Source organism: Plutella xylostella, chromosome 7 (assembly GCF_932276165.1).
Source record: "Plutella xylostella chromosome 7, ilPluXylo3.1, whole genome shotgun sequence".
Classification (NCBI taxonomy): Eukaryota; Metazoa; Arthropoda; class Insecta; order Lepidoptera; family Plutellidae; genus Plutella; species Plutella xylostella.
The window spans coordinates 4,244,242-4,270,346 of NC_063987.1; the positions used below are offsets into that span (position 1 = coordinate 4,244,242).

General features: G+C 37.3%; 2 protein-coding genes across 5 annotated transcripts; one reads left to right on the plus strand and one right to left on the minus strand.

Moving 5' to 3' along the window:
- Positions 1 to 3,512: 3,512 nt before the first annotated feature.
- On the minus strand, positions 3,513 to 14,320 carry LOC105397283 (ralA-binding protein 1). 2 transcript variants are annotated; one of them, XM_048622168.1, is made up of 11 exons: positions 14,078 to 14,320; positions 13,758 to 13,893; positions 12,934 to 13,153; positions 10,862 to 10,954; positions 10,431 to 10,578; positions 8,536 to 8,645; positions 7,766 to 7,917; positions 6,533 to 6,713; positions 5,676 to 5,800; positions 5,016 to 5,199; positions 3,513 to 4,751 (listed from the first exon to the last, which is right to left on the minus strand). In XM_048622168.1, exons 1-11 carry the CDS (start codon positions 14,160 to 14,162, stop codon positions 4,059 to 4,061), a joined length of 2,127 nt encoding a protein of 708 aa, XP_048478125.1. In that variant the 5' UTR covers positions 14,163 to 14,320; the 3' UTR covers positions 3,513 to 4,058. The 2 variants fall into 2 exon arrangements, with proteins under 2 accessions (XP_048478125.1, XP_048478126.1); XM_048622169.1 differs by lacking the exons at positions 12,934 to 13,153; positions 13,758 to 13,893; positions 14,078 to 14,320 and adding an exon at positions 11,399 to 11,719.
- Positions 14,321 to 15,655: 1,335 nt separating this feature from the next.
- LOC105383395 (golgin subfamily A member 5) lies at positions 15,656 to 25,991 on the plus strand. 3 transcript variants are annotated; one of them, XM_048622193.1, is made up of 11 exons: positions 15,656 to 16,233; positions 16,532 to 16,687; positions 17,089 to 17,302; positions 17,459 to 17,734; positions 18,068 to 18,260; positions 19,185 to 19,296; positions 19,570 to 19,739; positions 20,078 to 20,144; positions 20,405 to 20,526; positions 24,110 to 24,213; positions 25,881 to 25,991. In XM_048622193.1, exons 1-10 carry the CDS (start codon positions 15,819 to 15,821, stop codon positions 24,182 to 24,184), a joined length of 1,800 nt encoding a protein of 599 aa, XP_048478150.1. In that variant the 5' UTR covers positions 15,656 to 15,818; the 3' UTR covers positions 24,185 to 24,213; positions 25,881 to 25,991. The 3 variants fall into 3 exon arrangements, with proteins under 3 accessions (XP_048478150.1, XP_048478151.1, XP_048478149.1); XM_048622194.1 differs by having other exon boundaries at positions 24,110 to 24,187; XM_048622192.1 differs by having other exon boundaries at positions 24,110 to 24,173.
- The last annotated feature ends 114 nt before the right edge of the window (positions 25,992 to 26,105 follow it).

The following is a 26,105-nucleotide window of genomic DNA, read 5'->3' on the forward strand; positions in this document are numbered from 1 at the left end:
TAACTATAACAATGTGTATAAACGTAAAAATCCAGAATTACATTTTGTTATACCGGCCCATAGTTCCCGGTGTACTGAAGATACATCGTGTTTATTTTCAGAATCTCTGACCTGATTTTCATACGTTTTCCTACATTCTGTAGACTTGAGATAGGTACCTGCATGGCGTCAATGATAAATACAACTGCAAGAGCCAAGTTTTGTAAACAAAAGAACAATAACATTTCCCTATTTGACTAATTTTATTTTACTAACATCCTAAGCTAAAAAATGAACTTATAGTACCTACCTACATGTGGAGATATAACTACGTATACTATAATAATCATCGTATGTTTTGGGTGTTTTGTTTGGATGTTGGCAAATGAGGCAATAGTTATATAGATCGGTATAATATGATAGACAAAGGCATGAAGCATGTATGATGAAGGTTGATTATTTGATACAGTACAGACTAACATAGGTAATCGGACCCGATTTTTTTATACATTACGAAATTTGCGGTTTGCCGTTTCGATTACACATCTATCTCTCTACCTACACACACACCACTTCACTGGCCTTCAGTATCAAAATCTAGCTTCACAATTAAATTAAAATTTAACCTATTTATATTCCAAAATTAGCTATGTTACAGTTACCCACATATCCAACTATTTATTATTCGTGTTAGTTACATGAGTATACTTATTTGGAACTACTATGGCTAACCGAATAAGGGATACCTGCAAAGTCCATGCTAATAGCTATTCGTTTAAATCGGCTTTCTAAAATTCTATTCTAAGCTTGTGGTTGTGATAGACCTTACGTTATAGCTACATGATTCCAGTTACAAAATCATTTTGAAGATTAGTATATAAGACACGTATACTTATACAAAATTTTATTCTGTCTGTATGCTATTCTAGTAATTCTTTAATATTTTGCCACAAATCTAGCCAGGTTAAATAAACACAGTTGGATTCGCAGTTTGTTATCATATTAAATGCATTACCTACCTAATGATAATGATAAAACTTATCTTGAGCAAATTACTTCTGATATCCCTTCGTTACATATCTACTTATGTAGTGCGAGCGAACTGAATGAATCGTAAGGTTAGCTGTAATTAAATATGAAAGTTACTTACTGGATATTTTTTTTTTATTTTTTACCTACCATTTACTTTGTAATGGTCCGCCATTTTCATACTGTTTCTTTGTCTGAGGAAGTTATACGGTAGCTGATATGAAACTAGCCAGTCCACAGTAACTCACATGTCAAGGTTAACAGGCGAACACACCCCACTGTAGCGGTAACAAATGAGGTTAGTTAGTCAGTCAGTGGGTATACCTGTATACCTAGATACGTAGTAGGTACCTAGGTACTGTGTTACGTATAATTTCCTAGTATTACCCAGGCACCATAGAACAACACCGATTCGTGTGTATCATCGTCAATGGTGCGATTGTAGGTACGCACATATATGCGATGTTTTCAGAGGCATGTAAGTAGAAAAACCTCAAAAAGAATGTTATATTAAGAGAAGATAATGGTTTTAGGGGCTATTTCCACAGCTTACATTCTTTGGCCTTCCTCAATCAACTATACAGAGAGCCTATGAATGCCATGAAATATGGACAAGCTAGCACGTAACTGAGTATCTGGGTACCTATACGATGTTCTTTTTGATCTAATTATACACTGTATTCCTGTAATCCAGTTCGTACCTACTAATCTAGGTTTTTTAATACAATAGCCATTTGAGCATTAGTAACCTTCGCAGTTGCATGAGAACAGTCACACCTTATACGTCAATTGTGTGCTAACTTAATTTCTATGTAGGCGTAAATGACCGTCCATAACGTATGGCCTATGAAGTCATATAGTCCAGTCAGTGATGTGATCTCATAAATGTAGCTAATTTGCATTTAGATTTCGATCATTGATTTCGGGGGTCTACAGGGTTCAAGGGCAATTTCGTTAACGATATTTGAGCTTTATTAGCGTGGAGTTAGAATTGATTTTGATTGCTCAGGTAGATGGTGTTCATCTATATTTAGGTAGGTGGTTATTTCACATAGCTCGATAAAGATACTTAACTGTATTTTATTTAACACTAGCTGTCCTAGCGCTTCGCTTCGCCTTAAAAAGTTTTCCCGTGGGAATTCCGGGATAAAAAGTAGCCTATATTCTTTCCCAGGGTCTAGACCATATGTATAGTTACCAAATTTCATTCAAATCCGTTCAGTAGTTTTGGCGTGAAAGAGTAACAGACAGACAGACAGACACAGTTACTTTCGCATTTATAATATTATAGTTAGGATAAAATATTAACCCTAGGTTAAGAAGATGTAGCTAACTGTAACTTGCATATTAAATAGTTGCTATCTAATACCTACCCTACCTAATATCCATGTAGGTACGTAATAACGTAGTATTCAAAAACTATTTATAAATCTTTCCTCATTTATTTTGTAAAGATGCCACAATAATGTGATAAGCCGAGGCGCCAATTAATTTCATCACACCATTTAAAGAACCTACCATCAAAGTTGACTAACAATTTCATTACTTACCTATCTACAGTTCCTATCAGTGAACTAAGACCGAATCCCTACAAGAGCTAAACGCAGTAGGGCCTGAAGGGTTACTCTAGGTCTAGCTCGAAAAAAACGAACAAACACTGGCTACAAAGATACATAGATATACTGAGAAGCACTACGAAACCATTTTTTTGCAAGGTAGAGTGACCCGCATGTCTCTGCCACGTAATATTAGGTGCGTGCACAAATGTATAAGTCAGTGTGTCTGCGAATGATAGCATGTTTTGTGGCATCTACCTATGTTTTTATATAACTTCCGTACGTGGCTGTGTGACGTCATGCAGTGCCTTATTAAACAGCTATCTTTATGTACTTACACATGACTGTTTCAGTGTACGGTGGCCTGCGCCTAAAAGTATACAGGCGGAGTTTTTAAAATAGCGATCCCTGATGATGAAGGGACCAGCTACTTCTGTTATAAATCCGGAGACGTGTTGTGTGTGATGTGTGTAGCAGTGGTGTTTATGTGGATGTGCTTGAGCAGCATGTGAGCTTGAGATCGCTATTTTAAAAACTCCGCCTGTATACTTTTAGGCGCAGGCCACCGTACATTCGGGCGTTTTTTTAATAATGCAATAAGAGTTATAGGTGATGGATATACCTTATTAATATTTTATATATGTGTAGGAACCTTTTCAGAAGTATTTTTCGTCTGTCAGGTCGGTTATTTGTTATAATTAGGTATAACTAAATATTTTCAAGACGGTATGATATAGCATGTTGTTCTCCTATATGAGTACCTAAATCATTTATTTGGCACAGTACTAGAACAACAGTAGATATAATTGTAAGAAATCAGTTATCAAAACATTTACTGATAATAGCTGATAAACCACTCCTGCTAACAAGCAAACCGATTATCATGCTATACTGAAAGATTGTGACGGTCTTCTAGAAATAACTTGTAAATGATGAAAATAGATTAGGTATATTGTGTATAACATTTATTTAATTCAGAATACACTTCGTTTTTACACTATGCAACTTAATTAGAAACTTTTATAGGCTATATAAATAATATTTTGTCAATAAATGTCGTCTAAACTATACTTATAGGTTATGGGATAAGGAATAAGGTTGCAAATCACGCAAATGAATCACAAAATGTTTAAGGAAAATCGTTTTCCTTCACAAGTTAGTCATTCTCTTCAAATAAACACAATAAAAAATCTCATCTCAGCTAAAAACATCAACAAGTACACATACTTATCTAAAACTAAATTTTAATTTTCGCTTTGAGTTAATTTTATGAAGTAATCTATACTTCACAGAGAGACAATTACTTAGTATCTACAATTTCTACATGATTATGTACCTATATTAAAATACATAGTAATATTTTGCGTTGAAGGTACTTCTTAGGAAATGTTTCGTAACGGAAGATATTTTTAATTTATTTTTACGAGCAACATAATTTTATGTACAGCTTTTTTTTTTGTAAAGTAAATTTAAATTTTACGACTTATACAAAATCTACAACAACTCCTTCATAGCTATCTCTATTTTCAGCTGCGTACACGCAACTCGTTCTTGGAATATTTGGTTAATCAGACTCAGTCTCTTCTGTTCTAACGCGGCGTTCTCGCGAATCAATCTCTGTCTCAACTCTTGTTCCTCTGGAGTGTAATCTTTCGTCTCTTTCACACTCGGCACGTTGCCCTCTTGCTTATTCTTCAAAGCAACTTGGCTCCTAAGTTTGACAATTTCGAACTGTTCCGAGTTGATCTTCGCTTGCAGCAGCGATTTCAGTTGCAAGTATTCCGCGTTTTCCAATTCCAGTCGCAACTTCTTCATTTCAATTTCTGTTAGTTTCGGTTTTTCTTTCACTGGTTCTGGGGTAGTCTCCGGTATTGTTGGTTCAGGGGGGGTTATCGTCAGATCTTTGGCCGCGAAATCAAAGTTATCTTCGAATTCTGCGGTGAACGTCTCTTGCACAATTGCCGAGTCGGTGATCGTTGTGTGTTCTGGTTGGAAGACATCGGGGACGGGCGGTAAGGCTGCCTTGGCGCCGTCGGTGGTGTCGGTAGGTGGTGATGAGATCTGCGGGTCGGTGGTCTGTGAACTCTTGCGGCTGGGGATGGCTTCTGGTGTTTTCTCTTCGATTGACATTTGCGGGGTCGACAGAGCGTTCGGCTCCGCTGATTTCTGCACGGCCCGTAGCTTTCTCTGTAATAGAATAGGCAATTTAATAAGGGTAAACTGAAGTTTAATAAGACCCAAGCGCCTATACAAAACTATTGACCACTGCACGTCGCCTGTTATAATGACGGTCATCAGTTGTTATTCAACAAGACCTATCCTAAAGGCTTTTACACAGTGCTGCCGGCCATCCCACTGGACATATCACAGAAGGCTCACTGAAGCGTGCCCAGCGGCAAGGCAGGCAGCAGCACTTTGTGTGTAGTTGCCCTTAGATGCGCCTGGATGTACCTTGAGTTGCGTGAGTATGGTCTGCGCCTCCCACAGGCGCTGGTCGCGCGCGGGCGTGATGAACCCGGCGTGCATCTCCGCGTGGATCTGACTCAGCAGAGACTCCTGCTTGCGCAGCTCCAGTGCTATTGCACTAGCCGAGTCCGGGAACTCTGCCGGGAGGGTTAGTAGCGGCGGGACGTATCTGTGGATGGAGGTTGTTATTATGAAGTTAGTTTATGTAAGCTATGATATAGACAAGCTTTCCAGTAGCGATCTTGAATGTGATGTGTTTTAGCGAAATATAACTGCTTTTGTAGTGAGGGGTCCATGGTCTAATTATGAAAGTTATGATACTGTATATTTCTTTATATCTAATATTTTTATATTTTTATTTATTTAACTCTTTATTGTACAAATATTACAAATAAAAGTACAAAGGGTGGACTTAATACTATGCCAAATAGATTTAAATTCGATATAATAAATAAGGAGGCAGCCTATCAGCTAGATTACCACCTGCGACCGCTACACGCGTACGTTATCGCCGTCGATAAACTCTTTTAAAGTGTGTTTCACCAATCACAGCGCCGTATTTATGGCGAATCACGTTTATCTACGTCGATATTGAACCCCTATCGCGGCGGCTGACCTTTGCAAGTTGAAGTACATTATACTCACTTGGTAAGCTCGACATTGGGGAACAGTTTGTCTGCCTTAGTGATGAGATACGTGAGCAGGTTCTGAGACATGTTGAGCGCCGGCGCCATGTAGGTGCAGATCTGGGCTATTGTCGCGTGGTTCACCTGAAATTAACGTAGAATAGCATGTAAGTAAGTTTATCGACTTCTACTGCAGTGCTTATGGAATAGTCATCAAAACAATGCATATGTACCGGATACTGTAATTACTGAATACAATTAGAGGCCTACTATTTCGCTGGCTACATAAGTGTTTTTATTTTCATTAAAAAAAACATTATGACATTATGACCGATTATGAAATAATTATTTTTAGTCAAACATACTTTTACACCGGGAAATGTATCGACGTTGGAAAATAAAAACGTTGCTTCGTAATATTTGCCTTTCAAGCGTCGACATGCATTCAGAAAGTCATTTTCGTAGGATCAATTTTATCTCATTTTTTACTGAACTTGATTCCTACTAGATGCTCACCTGATGCTCCCTAGCCACACAATTGAAGTGCACCATCAGCCAACCCAGCAGCGCCAGGTTGCAATGCGGCAGCTTGCCCGTCAGCCCCGCCTGGCGGCTAACCATCACTAATATTCTAACCGAACTAATTCACAGGCTCACTTGGAAAGTAAGTGTTTTTGTCGTGACGTCTTTATTGCTGTGACAATCTATCTTGTTCGAATGTTATTTATCAGTTGATCTTAAACCAACGAATTTTATCAAATCAAAAATACTTGTCCACCGAAAAACTACATTTATAAATGCATCCGAAAAGCATTTTCTTTGCAAAATTATACCCTTTTTACTATAGTTAACCACGAAGTATATTCTTATTCTCACCTGATGCTCCCTAGCCACACAATTAAAGTGCACCATCAGCCAGCCCAGCAGCGCCAGGTTGCAATGAGGCAGCTTGCCCGTCAGCCCCGCCATGGCGGCGAGGCGCTGCGTCTCCGCTATAGCTGTGGTTTGCTCGAACTGCCCGTGTAGCTCTTGGGTGAGGATGGATTCTGGTAGCTCGCTGGGGATTGGAGAAGTTGGGGGTTAAATAAGGTTATTAGTATTGGCAGTAGATAAGTGTACCAGTTGGTTTGAATTTTAATTCATTGAGTCAATAGCGAAAATTGACCTACGTAGTGAAATAAATCCTAGCGACTCTTACTGTTTTCTTTTGCTATGTCAAACGAGCGAGAAATTCATGGAAATTAGGGATTTATGGAGGTGGCCCATATCCAACACTACGGACGATGCTTCGAGAGCTAAATCTTCCAGTTTTTTATTTTTGCTGGCTTTGTTATTTCATATCTTACCTAGACGGTAGGCGGTGCCACAGTTGATGCGACACTTGGTTTGTTTTGCGTGCGCTCAGTGGCTATTGGTCTATTACAACATTGATTTTTAAGTAGGTATGTGTTTTGCTTCTTACCTAATATAGGTCTTGATGAGCGCGCAGGCGACGGGCACGTCCCAGTGGTACGGGAAGGGCGCAGCGGTCGTCGTACAACTTGCGCAGCTGCTGCAACTTATCTAACATACGTGGCTTACCTAGACTACTTAGTACCTATGATTATTCCAGACTTGTAAGCCAGAAGTGGACAACTATTGACTGAAGATGCGTGACGTGACAAACCTACTATACCTATACCTAGTTTAGCTTTTTTTTATAATTTCTCCACCGGGGTGAAATGTACACTCTTGATGGCAATAAAATGTTTGATTTGAAATAAACACTCAGTTTTTTTGCTGTCCTGTTACTTCCTCTCTTACCTATTGGTCGGATATTAAGTAGTCTATTACAGTATTAAGGCACGCGTTACGTTCTCTTACCATTCGTGCCTAATTTATCCGTATTTTTTTATTTCTTTACTGCCAGATTCGATAACTCTATCTACCGATGACTTTTAGTTGCTTTCATACTATCTTGAAACATTTAAAGTAACTACCTGTCAAAATCGGTCAGCTAGTAAGTTGTCTATTACAGCATTTGCGCGCGCTTAACGTTCCCTTACCATTCGGGGCGAATTTTAGCCGCCATCTTGTTTATTTTTTAATGTACGTATTTTACTCTCTTACCTAATATAAGTCTTGATGAGCGCGCAGGCGACGGGCACGTCCCAGTGGTACGGGAAGGGCGCGCAGCGGTCGTCGTACAACTTGCGCAGCTGCTGCAGCTTCACCTTGTCCGCTTCCGCACGGTAGATCTGAGTGGACTTCAGGCCGTACGCCTGTGGGAATAGAAGGGGGGGTTAAAATCTGTTTTTAATCTCAAATACTAAATTGACAGATTCTGAACGGTTCATCAATAGCCGATTGTCCCGCCAATAGAACGAAATCGCGGGACAATCGACTGTTGATGAACCATTTAGAATGTGTCAATTAAGTATCTGAGATTAAAAAACAGACTTTAGTCTGGTTGTGTGGCGACCGGAGGATTCTGTGATTACGTAGAACAGAGTGGAGGATAGAGATGCGGGTGACTTAGGTGAGAATGTTGAGATGGGTATGTGGTGTGACAAGAAAAGGTAGAATTAGAAACGATAAGAGGAAGTATGTACATAAGTAACCTCTATGGTTGGGAAGATGCAGATCATGGGCTATCTTGGTTATGAGAGTGGTAAAATATGAGTTAGAAAGAAGGATTAAGAGAGGAATACCAAGAAAGACGAGCCGGACATCGTCAAAAACAATATGATATGGTGTGACAGATTATAGTGTAAAATGGCGTAACGTTAAAACCTCAAAGCCCACCCTAAATAATAAGGACCAGGCTTGGAATAACAAGTGTAAAGGTCGCAAAACTAGTGCTTTTAGCCCCGAGGACGATTGCTAGGACACCATCTTACCTGTAGATAGTCGATGCTGTCCCTCACGAGCAACGGCAGGGCAGCGTCGTCGTGGCATCGGGACCTCTCCACCGACTGGTGCAGCGGCACTCCGAATATGGGCAGGGCCACTGAAAATGAAGTATTGTAGATTTTAACGCATGGTTATAAAGGTTACGTTGTTGGTGCTACACGGGTTCGTTATCGACGTAGATAAACGTCACTACATCGTGATTCGCCATAAATACACCGCTGTGATTGGAGGAAAGGGCATTAAACAAGTTTATCGACGTCGATAACGAAACCCGTGTTGCCCTGACCGATTGTCTAGTGTTCAAGGATTGATTAATTAATGAAGTAAAGAGCTGGCCAAAATATTAAAATAAACATAAGTGTTGATAGTTTAGTATATAAATATATATATATATATATATATATATATAAATAATGCTGTGGTAATAGCACACACTATGATGTATAGTATACTGTGCAATGTATATAGCTACAACATGTTTCATTAATCAAACCTACATTATTCTGTAGGTCGTAATTTGTATTCACAACAACGCACCATTTATAATGAGCATCATTGCATTACAACGCTAAATGCAAATGCAGGGGGTCATTACGAAATATTTAGTGGTTATCATAAATTATAACTTTTTTGAAGTAATATCTAGATTTTATCATGCATTGCCCATATACAACTTGATTATGTATTCATTATGTTAAAGATTTGAAAAAGGTTAATCTATAAATTCATTTAATTTTCGTGTGAAAGAATAACAAACACACTTCTGACTAGCTTTTCTTTTAAAACCGTACGTAAGAAATAAGTTAGCTAAAATTCATATAGAAATACATCCTAGAGTCATCTATTGATTGTAAAATATATAATGCTAATTATGTGTAGGTACGGATAAGGGCGCTTTTATACCAGAGATGTGCTATGCTACGTTGATATCGATGCGTTTGATATCCACCAATCATATTCATTGGTCCACATCACTGGTAACGGATTCCTTTAACACCATCGTAGCATAGCTGCATAGCACATAACTTGTCCAAAGGCACCCTAAATCTTACCATCTATACAGAAGCCGTCAACAAAAGGATTCATTGTTCCACAGTTCATGGCAGATCACTGATTATGCAGTAAATATTTAAAAATATAATTCGTCTGACTGGTTGCTACTTTGTACTGAAGTGTTATCACATCAACATCACATCTCAACGCGCTGTTTGCATAAACTGTGACTAACGTTGCCTAATCTTTGTTTGATTACGTGTGCTGATGAAAATAAGTAAAATTTTAAATTTCAACTTTAGATTCATAGTGATTTTACTTTGCTTAACTTGGCAACTTATTACAACACCAAATCATTTAATCAGCCATTTTTTTTGATTTGATACTACATCTTCTACCTAAACATACTTATAGTTTCAAACTATAGTTTGTCAACAGAAGTTTGAATTGCTGAAGTGGTGGTATTTTTTTCTTACAACACAATCGTGACATCGCGTTGTCGTGAAATTCTAGGCACAGTAGCGTCAAACAATAGAGTGAATAGGTCATCCGATAGTCGAAACACGCTCAGACAGTTGTTGATCATAAAAGATAGTACTTATTATTAGGTATTCTGGTTTCAGACAAAGTAGGTTCACAGGAATTGGATGTTGAATAAAAATTTACAGAAGTTACCAACGAAAAATAGAGAAATGATATAAACGCGCTAATTCGCTATACTATTTAATTTGGGGTTATGGTCATGTTAACTAATAATAAACTCGACCTCAAAAGGGCAAGATCACCAGAATCAAGAGCCACAAAGCAGAAAAAAATATCGTAGCTCTACTTTCTCAATTAAGTATTTAAAAGTGAAGAAAATGTAGTTAAGATATTTATATTTACATACCTCCCAAAGTGAATATTTCTTCGAAAGGTATTCCGGAAGTGACTGTGGAGGGAACTTTCGTCAGCTTCTTTTCTTTCTTATCTTTATCCTTCTCTTTCACTTTTTCCTTGTCCTTTTCTTTCACCTTTTCTTTGTCTTTTTCTTTAACCTGCGAATACAAATATATGTTAACTTGGACCATGGATAATCTTAAAGTTTAATTATTTGATAAAAATGCCTTTTAAAGTGATTTGATACGGCTATTACTAGTCGTTGGCAACTGCAAATAGTGTACATTATTTCGTATGAAGTACCTCTAAGATGTAGGTATTTTGTATTAAAAACTAACATTATGTGTCAACACTTGAAAAAGAGTAATACAACACAAAAGTACATGCAATGCTGAAATTATACTTTATTTAGTATGATTCAGTAAGTAAGTAAGTACCTACCTTTTCTTTGTCCTTATCTTTTGTCTTGTCTTTTTTGTCATCCTTTAGTTTTTCCTTTGATTCTAGCTTGAACTTCGCTTTCTCTTCCTTTTCCTGTAAAAAGCATATAAGTATTAAAAATGGAAAAATATAGCTAGCCTTCTGCGATAGACCTAACGTAAAGTTCCTAATGCTTTCGTGGGATGTAAAAATCATTCACACAAAATCTGTCTAACACACTTTACACTTATTAACACTATATTTACACAAATTGAATTACTGAAAGATTATGTGGATAAACTACACCAATCGACACTAAACGATTAGCACTGGAGCGTGGAGTCAATGATTGGTCATTTAAAACCTTGAATTTTTACGACACAATTTGAACCTACCTAAATTATTGAGAGTAAATAAACAAACAAACGAACGACCACAAAATGCGAACAAAAATGACACACACACAACCTTGCACTCCTGATGAAAACAAAAGACGAACTACGCGCAATGAGGTCGTAATAAAATCGATAATTTAATTTATCCAAAACGGTAAGGCACCTTCGAAAATACACTGCGAAGATGATGCATGGTGTAGAAGCGCGGGCACACTAACCCATGTTGTAAGTCCATCAAGGCCTTACCTACCCACAGCTAAGCGAAATCGCGGCATTACGATCCACTTTAGTAGTCCCCTAGGCATAGGAGAGTATGACTCTTACGACGAAGAAGTAGCGACGATATTTGATTGCATTTTATAAAGTATAGGCCCAGGTGATGCAGATTGCGTGAACGGAGAATAGTAATGACGACGGATAATACTCTTTTGCGGTTGTTTACTTGATAATGAAGTGTTAAGTTAATTGTTTGGGATGTTACAAATTAAAACTTGAGTGTTTTTTTTATTGCCACGAGCGTGTAGTAGATATTTGCGTATTGTATCTGAACGAATGTATTATATTTTACTGATATGATATATTAAAATAATATGGGTATTTTATGCAAATAAGCCTTCAGAAAACGTTTCGTAGCGGAAAACGTTGAACAGATCGAGGCATAATGCCCATTTTACGTACGAAATCAAGCGAAATGCCTCGTATGGTAATGCAATGCACATTACACACAGGCTCTCCGTAACAATCCAATGTCGGATACATTATGGTCATTCGCCAAGCGTATCAGTATTATAGGGAAATTATATCATTCATAATAACTCATAGTCGAGTCGACATCCTCTATGAGTGTTCTTTAACACCTATTAAATAAACCACAAACGGATGCCGCTATACGTGTTTGTTATCGACGTAGATAAACGTCACTATATCGCGATTCACCATAACTTCGTCGCTGTGATATTTGGAACGCGCATTAAACGAGTTTATCGACATTAATAACATTCACAGAATACAGAGCAAGTATACTTAATAAGTATAGCGACATAGGTCGATAGGGCAACTGCATGTGACCTAAACTAATTAGACAAAGTACAAAATTAATACTCATGAAGAGGTCATTGAGTGATGTTTTTTTCTATCAGTAGCAGTGCAGTAATGATAGCAACATTGTCTTCTAATATCCCCAAATTGAAAATTCATAATTACGAAAAGTGCATGCAAAATTGGAAATTTACAATGACAAAAAGTGCATACATGCTTTTGGGTAATATAATGTTTAGTAAGGCAAACAAAGGGAAGGTGTCATAGTGATACACATAAGGACTGAAAAATTTTCCTACACAAAGATTATGTGGTGGGGGTGGTGTGATCATTGAAGATTTTTTTTAAATGAATGTGCAAAATTAACATCAAATTGTTAAGAAAATTCTTAGTGGTAAGTAGTTGTAATTATTAGATTTCACAATTTTATGCTCATGTGATAAATTTTATGATCAAGATGCACAGTGTAAAAGGTCACTTAAGTGGATTTCTAAACAGAAAAATGCATTTTTTTTCATATAATAAGTCCTATCCTATATAATAAATATAAAAAGTGTCTTTAGCTCTACTTACTTAGCCTTAGGTTTGTGTAGAACAAATGTTAACCAAAACATGTTAAAGCATGAAAAAGCAAAAATATTGAATGGAGTTTGTACCAACCTTATCTTTTTCTCTCAACTTATCCCTCTTTTCTTTCTCTTTCTTCTCTCTCTCTCTTTCTTTCTCCCGTTCCTTTTCCTTCTTCTTCTCCTTCTCACTCAACTCCTTCTGTTTCACAGCATCTTCTAAAACTTTCTCCTTGTCTCGAGATTTCTCTCTTTTTTCCTTACTCTTGGTTGGAAACTTGAATGATTTTGTCTTCTTTGACTTGGAAGGACTCCTGCACAGAATTAATCAGGTTTTTCATTAATATTTTGATTTTTAATGATGTTGATTCTTTTCTTTGATCTTGCCTAAATATTATTAAAACTGTATTATGTCTAAGTCAATTACATTTATAAACAACTTGTGTCTAAAATTTTGGTTACATTTTATTATTTTGATTCATTGCTGTTGTAGGTATACAGGTAAATAACCCACATAACATCATAATTATTATAAACATGAAAGGTAAATTATATCATGAAGCAAATATCTGGATTTAATATTATAAACAATGAAATAGTAACATTTATTCTAACTACACCATTTGTAAATTTAATGAGATTATGGAGCAAGTATCTCTTGGCTAGCAGAACTTGGCTTGTAATTTTTCTACAATATCCTGATGAAGAAGTAGGCAAAGGGATACTACTTTATACAATGAATCCAAACATACTCCAGACCATTAGCCATTATTAGAAATTAAATTATGGAAAACCCTAGAGTTGGAAGACCATTATTTCCTTTTAACAATGGCAATTCCAAGGATGTGTGGATGTGAAGGGGCTAATTATGTGATAAGTACATATTTCCTACAATAAAATTAAGTACCTATAACATACTTTGTATCAGTGTCTTCTTCAGGCGAGCTATCTCCCTCTAGAGCGGCATACCCTCTATCTTTCTTCTCTTTCTTGTCTTTGGATCGGCCTAGCAGACCCTTCTTGCTCGGCTTCTCATGATCACCCCCATCACTGACTGTTAACAAGAGAGAGTAATACCTATAAGGTAAATAGGCAGGCAGCAGGGAACACCGTCATTTTGACATGTTTGTACTTAATATTATTTTGTATTTTTCTAATGAAGTTACAGCAATAATTTTATTTTTTTAGAAATGCTAGCATTTCTACAACATCAAGAAGAATTAATAATGAATACGTACAGTCGCTCTCATTGCTTTTACGTCCACTTTCCGATGCGTACAAGCCAGGGAAATCCTTTTCAACATCGGGACTTTCAAAATCCATTTTGAACAATATTTAAACCATCTATACAAGTTAATTACAGTGATTCACACTCAATTTTATACGAAAACTCAAATTATAATCGATTTTCCTTTTTAAAACATTAAAAACATCGCGATCGGAAAGAAAACATGATTTTTGACAATCAAGAATGACAAATGACAGGTATCTGACATTGTCTGACATTGACATGTACCACAGAATATTACTTCTCTATTTCCTAGTAAGTATGGAATCATCCTTCATCCAGCCTAATCCTCTGAACTACAATGGCCAGTGGACACTGGGTAGCCCAAGGAACATATATTATTATAAGTAATTATCTGAAGCTGCGTACACACCGGCCCAACGAAGGCCAACGAACGGGTTTCGTTGGCCTTCGTTGGTGCAATCTGGACGGATTAGCGAATGCCAACGATCGCTCGTTGGCGTGTGCCGGCGATCCGAAGCGTGGCGGCAACATCAAAGAAATCGAGCTATTTGAACAAATCCTGTTTGGACGGTCGCCGAAGGCCAACGAACGAACGCTCAGTTGAAGCAAGAGAGCGTAGCGTGTAGACGTCCAATTTGATAATTACTTGGATATTTCCCGCCATTTAGATCATGCAGAAAAACAAAGAATGGAGTAACGACGATATGTTTTCAATTATAATGATGTTGTCGTCGTCCATGATTAAATTGCGAATGAAAGAGAAAAGATCCGGAATCAAGTGCCAACGAACGTTCGTTCGAGCACTAATTGTATTTGGACGTATTAACGAACACCAACGAGCATGCGGAGGCCAACGCTAGCGAACGATAAATATCCTTCGTTGGCCGTTCGTTGGCCCGGTGTGTACGCAGCTTAACAAGAAGGGACCACCCGAGCCAGTAAAAGTAATGGCTGGATGAAAGAGGCTCACACTGAGCAGTGCTTATGTTCCTTGCACAGGACCATGGGACTTCTCTATTATAAACAGGACCATGCCTACCATAGAAGTAATTAAACAAACGTGTCTGCCTACTACTTTCTACCATGAGATGACCTAGAGAAGAAGGTAGGGAGCGTCTGCTGGCTGCATTGACAAAGGAATAAAGAGAGGACATGGCATATGCACGAAAAAAATGCGCCTACCTAAACTTTGGTGTCAATTAAAATGGCGGCTTTTTTCTTGAAAAATGTAAACAAATTGTTTGACAGCTGAAGTACCTTGTGTTTGGATGTCAATCAACATGGCGACCGGTCGCAATGTTGTAATTTTAGGCAAAGACAAAACTACTGTTGTCCTTTTTTACGTAGGATAACACCAATGAGTTAAAAAGAGACGACGATATATTTTTAAGTACCGATTTTTAGGCCAGGTCCTCTCTTTATTCCTTTGTCAATGGCTGGCTGCTCACATTGCAAGGTTGTTATTATTCTGAGTCATCCTTCTAATAATGATCTGTGGTCTGTTGGTAATATTTGACAGCTCACAGATGTGTTGCTGACGTTAACTGTCAAAGTGAAAGTTCATCGTCGTGTCAAAAATCTTGAAAATCAAAACAAAATTTCGGACAAAACAAAAATATTTGTAACATTAATTTTATAATGAATTCACTGTATTACGTGTAGTTAATCCGTTCCAACTTAAAGCGTTTATATTTGTGCTTCTAATACCTTGTAATCGTCAGTTCACGATGGCTTGGTTCGCCGATCTCGCCGGCAAAGCTGAGACCCTTCTCAACAACATAGACGAGCAGACAGGAGCTGCACTACGCAGCCACCATGCAGCTAAACGGGGGAAAACTCCGGAAAGAAACGACCTAGGCCTCCAAACCAGAAGACCTATAAGAAGCAAGTCCCCACCAAAAAGCAAAACATTTGACGAACTAAAAGATATCAAGAGTTTCTATAGTCAGATAAATAGGAGTACTTCTCCAAAAAACCTGACCAGACCTAACAAATACAGTGACAATGTGAGGCAGCCTAAGAAACCTAACCTTGCTCCTGGAAGTAAATTAAACTCTTATAATGGAAGAAGTGCTAAAATAGTAGTTGAGGAAGCTGGAGGAAGTGACGAGACTGAGACCCTGGTGAATATAAACTGTAGAAGTAAGTCCTACTTTAAATAGTAATTCTCTGTTGGATGTTTTATTACGATAATGTCATTCTGATGAATAATTATTAGCCAATCATTTTGCATTCATTTTAATGTTCATTTCTTTTTCCAATATAACACATTGCCTTTGGCTTTCCTCATCCATCCACTACTGGCTACATACATAATTATATAATGTCAGTGTAATAGGCTAAAGAATGTCCCCCTCCACAGCTTGCAGATTTTAAGAGCCATTTTGTATTTGTTCCATACACCTAATATAATAATTATCATTAATTTGATTGTTTTCAGGACACAGCATTCCTGAAGATTACAAGCAGATGAGTGAGAGTGTGACATACAGGATGCAGAATTTAGAAGTGGAGAATGCCATGTTGAAGAACGAACTAAAAGTGGCCAACCGAGAGGTGGCTGAATTTTTGGAGAGGATCAGACAGACTGAAACAGGTATGTATATTATACTCTCAGAGATTTTTAAAATATATCAACCTACAGTATCATAAATTTATCTGGAATTCATCATGATATTCTTAAATGGTCCAAACAATTTGCAGGTGTAAGGATGTGTGGATTAGTAGATGTCTCCCAGACATTTAGTGGATTTTGCATATTTTACACCCTTGTACATGTACAATCATTTGCTACTCAAGCTTGTGTGTAATAAGGTCATCAAAGTAGTAGTTGATCCACAACTAATATAAAGTTTTGATGGTTTAATTAAGAGGTGATACAAAGGCTGTGTTCAAACAATGAAATGACTAAATAAAAAAAGAATTTATTTAATTTTATGTGTGGACAATCATAATTCATTGACTTAAAACTTATGCAATCTAAAACAAACCCCACAGACTTGCTGAAAGCCAATGACAATCTGGAAAACTACAAAGCCATCAACAAGACCCTTCTAGAAGAGAAGGAGTCTCTATCCACACACCTTGCTCAGCTAGAGAGGAAACATAAAGAGTTGGACAGTGCTGAAGCATTGAGGCGTGATGAAATGAAACAAAAGTTGAAAGATGAAGTTGAGATGCTCAGAGATGCTAAGATGGATTTGGAAGAAAGGTATGTTAATGACTTTAAAACAAATACACATTTTTGGATGCATTAGCACAAAAACAACCTAGAGCTGACACATGTGAACAATTTCTGAATTAGTCTTCAATGTATAATCTGAAATGAAATTGACAAAATATTACTTCAATTATACATAATTTTCAGGATACACAGTCTAGAAATCAAAGAAGCTGAGGACGCCACAGCTTATCTAAAGTTAGAAAAGGATTTGCGCCACGCGCAATCGACTATCCAGGATCTGCAAATAAATCTAGAAAAATCTACAGCAGAATGCCATAGATTAGAAAAGGACTGGGAAACTTATAAGGTCCGAGTGAAAAATATGCTCACAGCCAAAGACAATGAGATTAAGATGTTGCAGGAAGGAGGCAATTTGACTGAGGATACAAAGATCTTGATGGATCAGATTGATACTTTGAGGTTAGTGCATTTTTTTCCTCAATCACAGTATATAAAGCATGAGCTACAACATATCTGCAGTCTTTAAAGATCATATTGTTTTGCTATTAGTATTATAAGGTGGTGCACATAGTAAAAACTAATTTAAAGAAACACTTTTTAAGTTCACATGTTTATCTTGATTCTGTTTCTCTTCCTCTGGTTATGTAGAATATGGAGCCTCAATGAAGCATGGACGTATTTTAATTCCCTTAGCAGCGCTTAGTTATCATAACTGACTGATCTAGAATCTCAATTATTCAGTACTAAATTTTACACATAGAAATAATAAATTTAATGATTTCACCCCACCAGACAAGAGCGCGAAGACCTCCAAGACGCCTTAGACGCAGCGCGCAAAGACTGCTCAGACCTGAAAGCAGTTATATCAGAACTGGAGGCGCGTGCGGGCGCGGCGGAGCGGGCGGCGGGGGGGCTGCGGGGGTGCGTGCGCGAGGAGCGAGCCCAGCGGACCCGGGCCGAGGCCGACGCAGCTGCTCTTAAGAAGGTTTGTGAAACTTGCTGTAGTCCAAGGTTGCCTGTAAGAGATCGCTCTTAGCGATGAGGCTGCCTATTGATTATTAGTCCTAGTTTATATGTATTCTTTCTTTGTATGTTAGTTAAGCCGAATTTCATACAAATTGGTCCAGCTGTTTTCACATCAGCATATCTTTTGCTTGCTGTACATTGCCGCATATGTCTGATTATGGTTGAATTTTTTTTTTTTTCTTTTTTTACATAATTTATATGATTTACAATTACAAACTAAACTACCTATATATTATACAAACTAAACCTATGTACATAACTAATGGTTGAATTAAATATTATTAACAAACCCATCAATATACTTTTACGGTACATCAGGGACGCTGTAGGTCGTGCCAATAAAGAAACGAGTAAGTACCTTAAATGACAATGGGCGTTTTGGGACCTATGTCCAATAAAGATGAGTCATACATCGTTGGATAGCACTTTTCAAGTGAGCAAAAAAATATTATGACGACAAATCCGTATGAGTTGTCCATTTTGAAATATATTCGTCGGTAGCAAGTATTTTTCTATGGCATTGCACTCTCTCTCCTGATGAGTTGTAATACACGTAAAAACGTATTATTAAAATGGGAGAAATTACTTTCAAGTGGTTTTATTTGCGGAGATAATAAATAAAAATAATAATATAATTAATGATGATTAATTCAAAATGATGTGAAAAAATTACAAAAAACATTGAAATTACAGAAATAACATATAAAAACTTTCAAGGTACGATTATTCTAATTGGACAGTAAATCAGGACTAGCGCTTCCGTTATTCATATTCGGCAAAAAATACCTTTTCAACGACGTATCACTCATTTCTATTGGTGATGGTCCCAGCTTCCATACTTTGGTGCCCATCATCATTTAATTAAATAGCAATTACTCCACAGGAACTAAAGGCGTTGCAGCTTGAGGCCAATACAACGATCGCCAACTTGAAAACTGCCCTTAGGGAAAAGGAAAACGAAATAAATAACCTTCGGGAGTCTAATCAGTCAATAGGTAAGAATGTTGAATATTTTTGAATAGTAATTCTTATGGCGGATTTAGAATAACAATATAGGTATATTGTTATTCTAAGGGTTTATGCTTTTCTGATATTCCTTATGTTCACACTGCTATGGCATCTCATTGAGGTTGGATATTGGGTCCATCTCAATAGAAGCATCGCTCCAGCGGGCTGGAGGTCGTCCCACGCTACGCTTGCCTGTGGATTCCATTATCGATTAGCTATATACGTAGTATTTACGTAATTTTCTTTCTCTTTCCTTCAAGGCACAACGGCATCAGGAGCGCTGAACGTGGCGGACTACGCGGCGAGTGCGACAGAGATGGACCGACACAAGATAGAGTATCTCACAGACATGCTGGTGCAGCGACAGACGAAGGTCGATTCTCTGATGGGGGAGAACAATATGCTGAGGATACAGTTGGATAAGCTTGAGGTATTATAGACATTGTATTATGTTCAGTAAGCCGAGTACGGGTTATGCAATTTACGACAACGAAAAGAGTTTACGTTTTCTCCTGTCATCCGCATACATTATCTGTCAAAAGTTTCATGATAGTTTCCGCAGGAGGCGCCACTTAATATGCGAGAAAACGTAAACTTTAGTTTTCCACAAACTATCAAACCTGTACTAGACCCTCAGATGTTAGCTTATTTCCAAGATTTGCTTAGATATTAACTCTTTTGGCACCAGAATTATTACCCAGAAACCTTTCATTTGACCAATGTAAAATCAGCAAGATAAGGAGTAAGATTGTTATTGTATTGTTGCAGTCCAAATACAAGGCCGAGTTGAGCAGCAAAATAAACAGCAGTCATGTTTTGAATTTAGATGACCATGGTAAGTTGTTACTTTTGAACTGACTTTTGAGTATGACGCGTGTAATATGAATGACCGATTATTATCCAATATCCATGTATAAAAAACATTGCATTCACTTTGATCGAGAGTGTTGAAAGTTATCATGTATTTGTATCAAAGTTAAAGTTCCAAATACTCAGAGATCGCGTAATCAATTACCTTATAAGGGCGATGCCTGGTACATAAGTGTATTGTATGTATTATATTTTATATTTAACACGCTTATGTATAATTTTCAGCCAAACTAAGAAACAACCGGGCTCGCTACGCGCCGTCGTCCGCGCTCAGCCGACTGTCGGTCCGGCTCGGAGTGGCCATCAAGAGATACCCGATATTCAGGGTATTCATCTTAGCTTATATGGTGAGTATTGACCATTGCAAAAATGCGAACAATCGTATCAGACTTCTCGCTCGCACTTCTGTTCGCGTTTTCCGATAGTAATTTGAGTGGGAGCGAGAAGAATGATAAGGTGGCTTTCACGTTACACAAATTAACGAATGATATGCGAAGATTTGGGTGCGTTTGTGCCGCAATAGACCAATAGCGGCCGAGCGTCATAGTACGCACCAATCGTGTCGCACATAAATTCCACTTGCGCCTCATCCCCCATGTCCAAGGTGGTATTAAAAGTGTCTTCTGCTTATGTGTAAATTGGTCAAGTCACGTTTAGTGTAAAGTCAGTTTCATAAGTAGCTTAACAATTTTGTACCTTTTAAAACTCACGAGCAGTGGCGGCTGCACCTTAAGTGCGCCCGTGCAACGCACTACCATTTAAAAACCTTCTAAATATGTACCTTCCTTCTTCCTATACCATACTAGACTAGGTAGGTACGTCTAAAGAAAACTTCACAAAAATACCAATATAACAATCGTAATACCTACCCTAAACAGAAATTACATAAATCATTCGAACGTTACGAGTTAAATTAAATCGAGCTGGCCTATTTTGATTTCTACTGCGAAAGAATTAGATCTTATTTTTGCTTGAACAAAAACGGCCTCGTGCGCTCGGATTGTCGCACGGAGCGAGCTCCTACACATAGTATGAAACAGGATGGAAATCGCCCGGCGCGTGAGACGGAAGATGCTCAGTACAAACTGTATGCAGTTCTAGGATAAATTCGTGCGCCGCACGCGACCGGAAATTGCCGAAATCATACGAATGACGCCACGGGAGGCGGCCTTGACCGGTGGCGTGACCTACGAACGATGCACTTGTCATGTCATTGTCGCAGTTTCACCTTTCGCGCGCGAATACGTAATTAATTTGTTACTCTAATTACTTATTAACTAAGAAAGTAGTAAATATTTCGTGAGTGTATATGTGTGTGTGTGAGTGAAAATGAGTGCAAAATACAATATGGACTTCATAAAAAGCAATAGGACATTTCAAAATAGACTGGACATTAAATCTGCTGGGCCGCCTCGGCCTTTTCTCATCTTGAAACAGGAGTGCAAAACAAAAAAATAAACTTATACCTGAATTTTCAAAAGTGAAATGTACAATAAAAAGAAATGGTTATGTGGATGTGAGAGACTAAATGCTTTATTTTGCTTTCCGTGTGTTGTTTTCGTTTCGGCGGAGAGGCAATTTCGCGTCAAAAAAGGAACGCAGAATGGATTTAAAATACATATACATAAGGTAAAATATACTTATAATTTTTTTACTTTCAATTGTAATAGGTACCTAATCTATTTTCCTTCCAAAATTTACTAAACCCATAAAGTGCACCACCGGGTATCTGAGGCACCAGCCGCCACTGCTCACGAGCCGCCTTCATTCATTCAAAAATTGGTTTGTTAGATTGACAAGGTACAAAAGTGTGCAGCTACTCATGATGCTGACCGTACATATTCAATTTTAATCTTTATGGAGTTACTAGCTGTTGCCCGCGAGCTTCGCTTCGCCTTAAAATTATTTTGCCGTGGACGACTCCCGAACTACCTACCCAATAACATGCCATGGTGGTATTAAATTGGATGAAAGTTGACAAATAAGTACGAAGATACTTGACTAAAAATGATTTTCACGACTTAATTGAGCAAAGACTTGTATAGCAATGGCAGAATAGTAATTTATAAATGTTTAATTTCAAGCATCTAACTTATGCAGTTTTGGTTTTTTTCATACTACTTATTTTTTTTTAACTTTAACTCCCATTTTTCAAAACAAAACCATAATTTTACTAAGGTGTGCAGACATGTTAGATTGAAAACATCTAGGTATCTTGCAATATCCTATTGTAACTAAGCTTTACGGCTGTTTTAACAGCATGCAGATTTCATCACGCACGTGGGATAGCACGCCATTTTCCCGCATCTCGTGTGCGTATTCCACGCGTTACAATGAATACTTGTATGAACGCGTGCGGGGAAATCCCGCGTGCGTGATCAAATCCGCATGCTGTTAAAAACAGCCTAAGTTAATGCCGAATTTCAACCGCTAACTCCGGTTTTTGTGGGAAAATACGGTACCTAAGCTACGTCCCTTCCTAATTTCAAGTGCCTACGCTACGTTTAGCCTGTGCGTGTCAGTCATGGGAATTCCGTATAGAAAATCTCTGCACATTTTTCCTATTTCCTAAAACACCTACGTAATAAGTTTCATGGTTTTATCTTCAAAAATGACGCATAAGAACCAAATGACAATGAACGAAACCTCGTATTGAAAAGTACAATCGTTTATTGGGTTGTTTTAGAGCACCTTTAAAACTTATTGCAAATACATACAAACTATAAGTACATTAGCTAAAATCAAACCATACCGCGATCTATATCCGATCCGACAACGCCATCTAGGAGCGGACATAGCTACTATATAAATTAAACTTCTAAAACTCAACACCCATAAAACTTTCAACCCCTATACGAGTATTACAGCCCCACACTGGGTTTTTTTAAAAATGCTAATTATAATTTTTTTGTGATTATGTAGTGCCTAAATACAAAATATAATGTTTTTATCTTCAAAAATAACGAACTTCATACAAAATATGAACCCCTATTTCATCCACTCACAGATCGAAGTTTCAAAAACGCTAGAACAAAATGTTTAATTATTGCTCATGAAGTGCTTAAATATAAAGTTTATTTAAAAAAAGATCTACCCCGGCCGGGAATCGAACCCGGGACCTTCGGCATAGCAGTCAGGGTCACTAACCACTACGCCAGATTTTTATCTTTTAAAATTAAGTATTCGCATACAACTTTTAACCCCCCCTTTTAACCCCTTACAATATCCGTTTCGCAATAAAAATTAGCCTATGTTATTTCTCAGGGTCTAGACCATATGTATAGCAAATTTCATTCAAATCCGTTCAGTAGTTTTGGCGTGAAAGAGTAACTGACAGACAGACAGACAGACAGTTCCGGATATAACCAACAGATGGCACTAAAAGCGCAATACAGAGAGCTTGTATGGAACCGAGGCCAATTAATATGAAATTCTACATCGCGGTATTAAAGTTTTTCAGTTGTCTGAAATAAATACAAAACCTAATATGTAAAATATATTGTATAGTGGGAGAGTCAGACAGTGACTTTCGCATTTATAATATTAGTTAGGATAGTTAGGATAAATCATGACGACCTGGGCGGCCGCGCAGGATCGGGAGCAGTGGAAATCCTTTCTACGGGCCCTATGTCCCTAACTTTATAATATTACTAGTTGTTCCCGCGCGCTTCGCTTCTCCTTAAAAAGTTTCCCCGTGGGAATTCCGGGATAAAAAGTAGCCTATGTTCTTTCCCAGTGTCTAGACCGTATGTATACCAAATTTCATTCAAATCCGTTCAGTAGTTTTGGCGTGAAAGAGTAACAGACAGACACAGTTACTTTCGCATTTATAATATTACCTAGTTAGGATTAGTTCGTGACTTTATTTACCTCGAATGGAGAACCTTTGGGAGTATTATTAGAAAGCTCATATTTGATTATTTTTTCCAGATCGGTCTACACTTCTGGGTGATGACTGTGCTATTCTCGAGCACTCCAGATATAATACCAAAACGTGCGTCATGATTGGTGAATTTAATTTATTAACCGAATATGTACGTAGTCGAGTAATTAAGTGTATAAAATATTATGTAGTTTCCTGTAAACATATCGTATCGCGCACGACAAGACAACACCTGCTCTCATTGTATGGATATGAGAGAACTAGATACAGGCACAGCTTCCTCATTCGCTCATATCGCACCTCCATGAGTGTGTGTTCGGGATAAAATATTAACACAAATTGTCGTGCGCGCTATGCTACGCCTCCTTATAGTTTAGTTATAGTCGTATGTAATGGTTTATAGAAAATATAACACCTAGTAGTAGGTGCTGTTCTTCCAAATACGTATTAAATATGTAACCATGTAAGTTATTTAAGTACATAATATAAATTACAAACACATGTACACGTAGGTACGGGTACTTGTAAAGGGCATTTCTTTTTAACTTACCAAGCCGACCACAATACTATGTACCTACGTAATAAAAATATTCTAGATTAATTTTATTGTAAGTACCTATTTGAAAGTCAAAAGTTATAGTACTCGTAGTAACAAAGAAATTGTTATTATTAAAAAAATATATGATTTAAGTAAAGCTTTACACGAGACTCAAAAGTAATACTTACATATTATTTCATATAGATTATAGCTGTTCCCGCGAGCTTCGCTTCGCCTTAAAAAGTTTTCCCGTGGAAATTCCGGGATAGAAAGTAGCCTTTGTTCTTTCTCACAGTCTAGACCATAATTATGTATACCAAATGACAATGGGCGTTTTGGGACCTATGTCCAATAAAGACGAGACATACATCGTTGGATAGCTCTTTTCAAGTGAGCAAAAAAGTATTATGACGACAAATACGTATAAGTTGTCCGTTTTGAAATATATTCGTCGGAAGGAAGTATTTTTCTATGGCATTGCACTCTCTTTTCTGATGACAGTTAGGGCGTAATACACGTAAACACGTATTATTGAAATTGGAAAAATTACTTTCAACTGGTTTTATTTACCTACTGAGATAATAAAAAAATATAATATTATATGAAATATGATCATTTTGTTATAAAAAATAAAAATGAATGTGAAAAACTAACAAAAACATTAAAATTACATAAATAAAATATAAAAACTTTCAAGGTACGATTATTCTAATTGGACAGTAAATCAAGACTAGCGCTTCCGTTATTCATATTCTGCTAAAAAATACCTTTTCAACGACGTATCACTCATTTATATTGGTGCTGGTCCCAGCTTCCATATAATGGTGCCTATCATCATTTCATTTCAAATCCGTTTAGTAGTAGTAGTTTTTGCGTGAAAGGGTAACAGACAGACATCGTTACTTTCGCATTTATAATATTAGTTAGATTTCGATACGGCTCACAACCTATCACTTGAGTGCAAGTGTACAGCCAAAAGCTAGCTACCCCTTCACGGATTACAGTAGTCGGGAGCATAATCATTTTATTTTATTTTTATAGGAAAACTTAACTATATAACAAGAATATATTAATTAAGACTAAATATAAAATACGTTTAACAAGTTTCCACCAATATGATAAAGCACCTATATCATATATGTATGAATGTATGACTGTAGGATATATTCCATATTAAGATAAGATAACTTAAGATTCACTCCATAAATGTAATTGCTCTAGTTGTAGTAATATTAATTACTTAGTAGTAAAATATACTTAGCTTTAATATTTATTTCCAGTGTGTCTGGGGCTATTCTGAATACCCAACCCACCGCAAGTGTTATTGGTGCTACTTTTTATAAATACAGTTTATTTTGTAATAATGTTTATTAAATCGTTTATTTACTAAGTTCTTACGTTTTATTTTATGGATACATAAATATTTGGATGGATTGGATATACCTACATTGGGGAAGTTTTATCAGTAGGTTCGGGACAGCAGTTAGTGATACCTAGTTTTAAAA